The sequence below is a fragment of the Geospiza fortis genome, unplaced genomic scaffold (genome assembly GCF_000277835.1).
Source record: "Geospiza fortis unplaced genomic scaffold, GeoFor_1.0 scaffold279, whole genome shotgun sequence".
In the NCBI taxonomy this organism is placed as follows: domain Eukaryota; kingdom Metazoa; phylum Chordata; class Aves; order Passeriformes; family Thraupidae; genus Geospiza; species Geospiza fortis.
The window spans coordinates 1,016,266-1,025,720 of NW_005054352.1; the positions used below are offsets into that span (position 1 = coordinate 1,016,266).

The 9,455-nt window shown below is 37.2% G+C and overlaps 1 protein-coding gene across 1 annotated transcript in view; it reads left to right on the forward strand.

Annotated features, from left to right (window-relative positions):
* The window catches only part of ADGRV1 (adhesion G protein-coupled receptor V1), a 280,024-nt gene that overhangs the window by 79,438 nt on the left and 191,131 nt on the right, over nucleotides 1-9,455 (forward strand). Inside the window, exons 44-53 of the mRNA XM_031058954.1 lie at nucleotides 280-455; nucleotides 1,914-2,038; nucleotides 2,893-3,059; nucleotides 3,148-3,291; nucleotides 4,174-4,281; nucleotides 4,784-5,036; nucleotides 5,727-5,846; nucleotides 6,025-6,247; nucleotides 6,714-6,918; nucleotides 7,862-8,008. Of these exons, the coding sequence (XP_030914814.1) occupies nucleotides 280-455; nucleotides 1,914-2,038; nucleotides 2,893-3,059; nucleotides 3,148-3,291; nucleotides 4,174-4,281; nucleotides 4,784-5,036; nucleotides 5,727-5,846; nucleotides 6,025-6,247; nucleotides 6,714-6,918; nucleotides 7,862-8,008 (1,668 nt within the window). The remainder of the gene's footprint in view (nucleotides 1-279; nucleotides 456-1,913; nucleotides 2,039-2,892; nucleotides 3,060-3,147; nucleotides 3,292-4,173; nucleotides 4,282-4,783; nucleotides 5,037-5,726; nucleotides 5,847-6,024; nucleotides 6,248-6,713; nucleotides 6,919-7,861; nucleotides 8,009-9,455) is intronic.

Here is a 9,455-nt window from a genome sequence, read left to right on the forward strand (position 1 = left end):
TTATTATAAGAGTAAAGAGGAGAGGGGGAAAAATAAAAAGAACGTGGATATGCTCATGCTAGTGTTGCACTAATGGAGGTCAGCAGAAGGATTACTTTAGAACCCCATCCTGAACTATCCAGGCCTTACTCCTGCCCTCTCCAGTTCAAGAGTTGCTGTTGTACTGCCCTGCTGTCCAGAGCTGTACAGGGAAAGAACAGAAACAGCAGCATGGCTTGAATAACATTGTCATTATTAGCTGTCAAGTCTCAGCAGCTTTCTATGCTTCTTTCTTGTCAGACACTGCATATTTCTGCAATCCTGGATGAAGAACCAGAATTGGATGAGCACTTTATTGTCACCTTGTTCAATCCAACTGGAGGAGCCAGACTAGGCACCAGAGTGCAAACTATGATTACAGTATTACAGAACCAGGCTCCACTGGGGCTTTTCAGCATCTACCCAGTTTCAAATAGGTAATGAACCCTGATTCAATTAAAAGGAAGGGTTTTTTTCATATTCATAGAGGTGGTTTCCCTTTAAAAAAATTAGGAATCCAGTTTTAGAATTTATAATTTTAAAAATGACACTATTTGTCAAATATCATTACTGCTATACAGTAGAGCAGGAAAGCACTTAAAATGGACTATTCACCATTAGAAATGTTGATTTCTCAGTGCATTTTTCCATGAAACAATATTTCATTATTCCCTAAATATTTCACTAATAGTAATCAATATTACAAATTCCAAACCATAAACCAGTGTCCCAGGAATCAGAAATTTTCTAATTTACCTATTTATTTAAGCCTATGTAAGATACACACTCACTCAGGGCTGTTTTTTCAGAACCAAATGAGCCAATCTTACTTGGACAAGCTCAAGAAGTGGCCCTTGGGAATCTCATGAGTTTTAACAAGACCAAGTGCAAAGTGCTGCACCTGGGCCAGAGCAGCCCCCAGTACAGGCTGGGGGATGAACAAATCGAGAGCTGCCCTGCCCTGAAGGACATGGGGGTGCTGGACATGAGCCAGCCATGGGCACTTGCAGCCCAGAAAGCCAAATGCGTCCTGAGCTGCATCCAAAGCCCTGTGGGCAGCTTTGGAGGGAGGAGATTCTGCCCCTCTGCCCTGCTCTGGTGAGACCCCACCTGCAGAGCTGCCTCCAGCTCTGGGGTCCTCAGCACAGGAAGGACATGGAGCTGTTGGAGCAAGACCAGAGGAGGCCACTCAGTTCATCAGAGGGATGGAGCACCTCTGCTCTGAGGAATGCTGAGAGAATTGGGATTGTTCAGCCGAGAGAAGAGGCAGCTTTGTGCTGACCCAATTGCAGCCTTCTAGTGCCCTAAAGGAAGCCTATCTGAAAGTTGGAGCGGGACTTTTGGCAAGGGCATGTAGTGACAAGAGGGAATGGCTTAAAACTGAGAGTCAGTAGGTTTAGATTAAATATCAGGAAGAAATTCTTTACTGTGAGGGTGGTGAGGCGCTGGCAAGAGAAGCTGTGGATGCCACATCTCTGTAGGTGTTCAAGGTCAGGTTCAGTGGAGCTCTGAGCAACCTGGTCTGGTGACAGTTGTCCCTGTCCACTGCAGGGGCTTTGGAACCAGATGATCTTTAAGATCCTTTTCAACCCAAACCATTCATAAAATATTAGTCTATGATATGGAATAATGTTTTCAGAAATCATTCAGCTTCAGCCATACACTTGTGTGTTAGATTTCAGACTGGCTTAATATTTTGTTGAATTTCCCATGATTTTGTCAAACCCTTGTGTGAAGAAACATTGGACAACCTTAATTAGTATTAGTCCACCACAGAGCAAACCCAGTATTTTCTTTTTATTGCATATTCTGTGCTGAAAATGTACAGTAAGAATCCTATTTTTATACTATAAAAATAATGCATCTTAAAATTTATTTACAATTCTCAAATTTAGGACAAGTATCTTCATAGTTGAAGAAGCGAACACTACGGTTTATTTGAAAGTTTCACGGAGTAATGGGCTCAACGTATCTGTGAGTGTTGAATGGGAGACCTTGTCGGATACTGCATTTGGCATCAGTAAGTTCACTTTATCAAGAGCATCTGTTTCTGTTTTCAGAGTGAAGATAGCTACAGAGTAACCAAACACAGGAAATATAACTTTGGAATGAAAATTCACTTATAATATTCTTATGATATCAAAATTCATTAGATAAAGGATCTTGGCTGCTTAAGAGTCAGTTTGTCATCAGCCATTGCTGCCATAGTTTCAAAAATCTGTGTTGCTCTTCCTGTTGCTTATGTATTTACACAAGACCTTTGATTTAAAAATCTGTTCTTTACTACTTGTAGTTCTGAATTTTTCTAAATAACATAAAAGACACTGTTTTCTGTAAATGTTGAATGACCAGGCCATTTAAGAATCTTATTGCCATGACTACTACTTGTGATAAGAGAAAAAATGAGGATAAATACATTTTTAGTTTCTTTCTCACTTTTTTATTTCTTCTTATCTAGTTAATTTTCTCACTACCTAAATTCCAAACAGTCACTCTGAATCACACTCAATTTGCCTATGCATTCTCCGTATGTAATAGTAATATATGAGAAATTAATTTATTTTTTAACTTTCTGTACAACCTCAGTGCTATACCATTTCCATGCATTTACATGCACTTGTACCAACTATTTAGAAAAAACTCAGAATACAGATTAGGCATTTAGACCGTGGTGGGTTTGACTAGAAGATTGTGGATTTGACTATTGTATAAACCACTCACTTAAGAGCTGGACTTGATAGTCCTTGTTGGTCCATTTAAACTCAGAATATTCTGTGATTTCTGATACTAGATTTGGTTTTCATAAATAAATAATGAAAATGGTGTTGTAAAAGACTGTAAAGATAAATACTTCTTTCTTATACTGTATTGCAGAGGATGGTATCAGTGTTCTGTCTGTCGTGCAAAGCTTTGTGGAAGAGTCAGCAGCTAGCTGGTGTTTCTTTGAATTGGAAGAAAACCTGTATGGTGTGCTGTTGCGTTCACCTCCATCTGTGTTTTCTACTCTCTACCAGTGGAAAGGAGTTTTTGTTGCCATTGAGGTAAATGCTTGCTTACAGACACCACCATTAACCATGCTGCTTAATAAAACCTTGACATTTCACTTCTACATTTTTGTTCCTCTCTCAGAATTTCAGTATGTGGAATCCTAAAAGCTGTGTGTCTTTCCAAATCCATGCCTCTCCTTACCTTGTGATTACTCATGGAGGAAGCAGTCAGGGAGCTTCCAACAGCAGTGTATATGTATTCATGCCTGGACGCAGACTATTGAAGGTAAATCTGTGTTACTTACAAATTCTTTAAATAATGGGGTTAGAAGGGACTTTGTGAGGCCCTTCTGTTCTGCCATGTTTTGGGAAAAAGAGCTCTGTTCTCAGATAGTTTGGCTACTGAACACTCTTCATGAGTCAGTGATGTAAGTTATTGTCTTGGTTTAGGCCAGGGCAGGGTTAATTCTGCAGTAGCCAGGAGGGGGTATGGCTGGAGCCTGGAGGTTATTCTATGCCACCTCATGTAATTTTCTGTTGACAGGGGAAAGAGGCCCTCCTGGGGGTTGGGGTAGTTGGGTGCAGTTCACATATTGATGGGTTTTGCATAGTGAGCATTTTCACATGTGAATTTTGCCTGTACCCTCTGCTATTATTATTGTTGTTTTTACTGTTAATTTTCTTATCACGTTGCTGTTTGCAGTAAGTTGTCCTTATCTCAACCCATGATCTTCACCTTTTGTGCTTCCAGTTCTCCTCTCCATCCCACGGCAGGGGGGAAAGGAAGAGGCAGCATGGTTTGGAGTGTTTCAGTGGGAATACTAAACTGAAAAATACCATTCCTAAACCATGACAGTTATTACAGCTTGTTGTCTAATGTTTTTTATAGTCATATTTTGAGGGAGAGATAAAATGACCTTGGAAGTGAAGAGAGAAATTGTGGAGTAATGAAGTCATAGAGCATTTTCTGAAAAATATATGATAAGTAATACTAATTTTGTAAAATGATCCCATATATATTTTTAAAACTATAAAATGACATCTATGAAAATTTTAATATATTATTTTATATATGTTTTATATGTTTACAGTTTTTAAAATCTTTGTGTGCATATGTATAAACTTGAACTGACTTCCAAATACCATTTTTGCCATATTTTCCTTGTAGCTACAGACCCTCTCTATTTTGGATACCACACTTGTCAAACATTTTGCTGTGGATGAAGAAGACTATTTGGTTTTTGTGAGTGATACCACCAGTTTCAGTTCCATCCAGGTTAGAGCACAGTTGTCTTCATGGCTTTGATGTAGGTAGTTTGATTCGTTTTCGGTTTGAAATATGAAGGAAATATAGATAAAACAGTAAGTATGTATTCATGAAAAAGTAGTTAAATTTCTATTATAGATTTACAAGACATGAAATTCTAGACTTGTCTAAATGTAACAACATTCCTTACATTAACATGTAATTTAGACTTGTTTTGATTACATTGCTACTGTCATTTCTGTTTTGAAGTCTATTACATTAAATAACTATAGAGATAGAAATAGCTTCTGACCATAAACCTGTTCATCTGAAGAACAGGCACAGGCGCTTTCAGTAAGGTAGTTACTTGCAGTTGTTTATCAGTGTGCTTCCACCATAATGTAGGATCCACTACAGAAATGAGGAATTCAGTTGATTGTAAGTCTTTCCAATTTCTCATCAAAACACTTAATTTCTTTTTTCTTAGTGCTTGTTATAAATATATAATAAAATACGTATTCTATTTTTGCAGGTTTTCCAGTGGAATAAAGATATATTTGTGCTGCATCATCAGCTACCACTTTACAAAGCTCTGAACATTGCCTTGTTTCCCCGAGGAGGCATTATGTACTTACTAGTTTCTTTGTCAAATACCAGCCAGAATGTACTCTTATACCAATGGGTGAATAATGAGTTTAGGAATATTCGTCAGCTACCAGCAAAAGAAATAAAACATATGGAGGCCTGGACTTCTGGATCTGATATATATTTAATTGTTGCAAAAGGTATTTAGCAGAAAACAAACACTGAGTTTGCTAAGTGTATGCTGGCTTGTTTGATAGCAAAGGTATTTGGAATAAAAGGGGTTTAGATAGAGATTAAAATATCACTGCTGGATGACAATTTGCTGAAAAGGATCTTACCGAAGTAATCTCTGTTTTGTACCTCAGAAAATGAAAGCATTGTTTATGTGCTCAAATATTTATGAAACTAATGAAATATTTTCCCAATAACAATAGGGAATAATAACTCTATTCCTCTAACTGCTAATTGTACCCTTTCTAAGCTTTCCTGAGCTTTGTTATATGCAAATACCATTGTTCAGCAAAGTGCATTTTTATTACAAGTATGACACTTTAGACATTGTTTTATGTCTGCATCCCTGTGACTCTTTAAAAGTGTGTATTGCAGTCCATAGGTTTCTTTGCAGTTGACTGTTGTCTGCTGGGTTTTTTAGTGTTCTTATATGTGAATGTGTGCAGAAAAACCCTTAAATTATGTCATGGAATAAATCGTCTAATGGGAAATCATGCAATGGAATTATGCAAGTAAAAAGGCAGATACAATCACTGGTCTCACTTTGTAATTAAAGTTGCCAACTTCTGCCTTTGAGTGGCCACCAGTGTGTGATACAATCGAGAGGCAGCAATATAATGTATGTATAATGTATGTTTTGTAATTTTTCCCCTTTGTAGAAGCTGGAAGTTCTGAAATTTTCATCTGGGAGACAGGGCAGTCTACCTTCAGACACTTTCAGTCTCTTCCAGTCTCTGCTGTAAGAAACATCCATGTTTTCATACCTCCTTCAGGTTTAGGTAAGATTTTTTTTATAGTACTGGAATTGAAGAAACATATGCATTCAATTTTCATATTATTTATCAGATTTTAAGAAATACTTTTAACAATTGAGCTGCCAAGGGCATTTCTGATATTATAAGAAATTTTAAATATATCACTGAATATTTCTTCTTTTCTCTTCCTTGCTCAATGTAGTTCACATCCTCCTCTCTGGTAAGGACACAACAGCACTGTACTCCTGGAACTCAGAAGGGAACCAGTTCTCTCTGATGCTGGAAGCCCCATATGCAGATCATATCACTTTCACTACTACAAGGTCTCTGAACTCCAGCAAGAGTTTGATTGCTCTTTCTGTTGAATCCAGCTCCCAGATTTATGAGCTGACAACTATCTCCAACCAGTCAGATTTTATACCTAGGTAGGTTTTTTGGTCTATCTCCCAGCTCTTGCATTCCTTTTTCTGTGGTAGTCTTTTTGTTACAGTGAAGACCATTATAGGCTCCTCTGTGTGATGTGTTTATTAACACTGAAGAGAATTTTTCACAGGTAGACTTAAGATAACCTGAAGTCAAACTTCTCACAATTTGATTTAAAATATATAATAAAAGGACTTGTAGTTAAACTGGATATTGAAGCTTTTATTTAGGATAAATTAAATTACATTACATTAATAAGAAATATCAGTTACTATATATTCTATTGTAATTAGGAATAAAACCAAACCCAACACTAATCCCACAACCTTTAAACCTCATTAACTTACTCAGGAATATAAACAACAATTTCAGTGTCAAAAATGCTCTTTAAATTTCCGGTAGTGCTTTCAATGTTTGTTAATCATATCCTCAGTTTATAATTACTTGATGTGTTTGTTTGTATGCTAGTTCAGGTGAATTGATATTTGATCCTGGGGACATGGAGGCTGTGATAGCAGTCAATATCCTGGATGACATCATCCCAGAGGAGGAAGAATGTTTTCAAGTGCGTCTAAAAAACCCTAAAGGAGGTGCAGAGATTGGTGTCCACAGTTTTGTTAACATAATTATTCCTCCCAATGACAATGCCTATGGAGTCATTGCATTTGCCCAGGTAAAACTTTTAAGGTAATTCATTAAAATATGTATATATAATTTCTGAATAACAGAACACAAACCTACTAAAATTGCATGTGACAGGATTCTTTTTCTAAAGTCTTGTAGCAGCCTGAGAGAGAAGGGCTTTGACTTCCATTTAGCATTGTTACTTGATTATACAGATGACAGGTAATAGAAACTCAGATCCAGTCTGTCCCTTTTGTGGGCTTTTTATAATCCCCATACATTTAGAACAGCCCATTATTTTATCAGTTTTATTTTGCAGCAACCTAAAAAATTAGTTGTCAGATGGCATATATGATATCATCATAGTCTTTATTGATTGGTTAATCAAAGGAATTAAGTAAAGATTCTTTTCCTCTAAAATAGTTATACCACAGGATGAGCCCATCTGCCTGAACAAAATAAAAACTTTGGAGAAAATGTCAGACTAAAGGTATTATTTGGAGTTGTTGATTCTTAAATTATCAAATATTGTAGCAGTTCTGTAAACAGATATATGTACTAAATGCATAGTGAAGATATAAAACACAGAAGAATCATCATGAAATGAAACATTGTATCTGGACTTGTGTGAGAAGGGTGAATATTAGTAAAATAACAACAGTAAAAATATGTCTGTCTTGAAAGTCTACATGTTTATCTGCTTCACATGATTTGGACATAAAATACTGTACCAAAAAAAAACCCTAACAAAAACCATTGAACTTTTGCCTTAGGATGAAGAGGTCTGACATTTCAAATTCTTGTGTTTATGAAATTTGGACCTGTTGAGTATTAAGTTATAAAAGTTTAATCAATAGACTTGCATTTAGCTGCTTAATCGTAGAATGATTTATTGAAGCCCAATGTCTCTGTCCTTTGAATATCCTGTTCCCTAAAGAAACTTCTCTTTTTAAGAAAATAATACTATGGTTCTGCTGCTGTATGTTTTCCAGAGTTCTTTATTTAAGCAAATTGAAGAAATGGAACAGGACAGCTTGATCACCCTGACTATTGAACGTTTAATAGGAACATATGGACGAGTTACAGTAGAGTGGATCACTAATGGGAGCATAAGTGATGTATTTCCAGCTTCAGGAATGGTATTTAATAATATCACTATTATTGGGGAGGCACTGACTGTATTGTCTCAGACAATAGAAAAAGATGTATTGAATAAGAAGGACAGTACACATTAGATTGCCCTATTTTTCTGTTAATCCCTGCTTCCTGGTCCTTTCCTGTGATTCAAATGTTTTGTGCTTCTGGCTGGCACATAATACAGCGGTATCACCCTTACACTTCTAGAACCTGATATTGCAAAGCTGTCCAGGCACAGGAGATGTGTATCTGTAGTATCCTATTCCCATCTTCCTTTTTTCCTGCTGTGAGATTCAGTTACTTTGTCAAACTGTTTACATAGGTGGGAATCTGGGAATGTTTGCTCTTTGTGCTGACCTTTTCAATACAATGGAGAACTGAAGTGGCCCAGCAGAATATGACAAGTCCCATTTTTCTATGTTTCTGAGACTTTTAGATTCCCAGCCATGTTAAAACCCAGTTTGTCCTGTGGCCAAAGCTCTTTATATGCCTTAGGACTGGCAGGAGTCAGTTTCTGTAAATCAAAGTCCTCCACCTTCTGGCTGTCTGTAGCAGACACAAAGCCTGAAAAATAGTGAAGAGAAAAATAAGTGAACTGGAAATCAAGGCTGCCAAAACAATCATACTGAAACTGTTAGAGTACTCCTTGTGCATTCCAGCTACATACCATATGAGTACACTGCACAGCTTTGCATGCAAGAAGAATCAGAAAGGTTGATATTAAGTGGAAATTTCTGTTTGTCCTACACATTATGTGTAGGCTAGACTAGATGTGTTTCTAGACACATCTTCCTTGCTGAGAAAGGCCTAATCAAGTGGCAGGCCCTTTGAATTTAAAAATAATAATATAGATAGACAAAGCATGTATCAATCATTTTATCTGAAGAAGAAAAAAAGGTTGAGTAGCCATTTTTTCACAAAGCAATGATTTTAAGAGCTATATGTTCATTATTTTGATATGGATATATGTGGCGTGTTGACCTTAGCTGTCTAAAAACCCCCAACTATTTCTCTCTTACTCGCCATCTCAGCAGGATGAGGAGGAAGAGAAAAATCGTGAGATAAAGGCTGTTTAATAAGAAAGGAAAAAGCCATTGTCTACCTGGATTTCTTCAAGGTTTTTGATACAGCTTGCTGTGGTTTTCTTCTCAATAAACTAATGTGTTACTGCTGCCCCTAGGGAGTGGTGGTAAATAGCTCCTTTTCAAACTGGCAACTTATCACAAGTGTGGTCCCTCAGGGATCAATATTGGGCCCAACAGTGTTTAATATCTTCATAAGTGATGTAGGTCATGAGATCAGGTGTACTCTGATGAAGTTTGACGATGCGAGGAAGTGGACTCTTTGGAGAGCCATCTAGCAGGAAGACCTGGATATGCTGGAACATGCATCAGGAACAAATGTTGCACTATGAAAAACATAGTTCAGGAGTGCAGCACCCACAGGCAC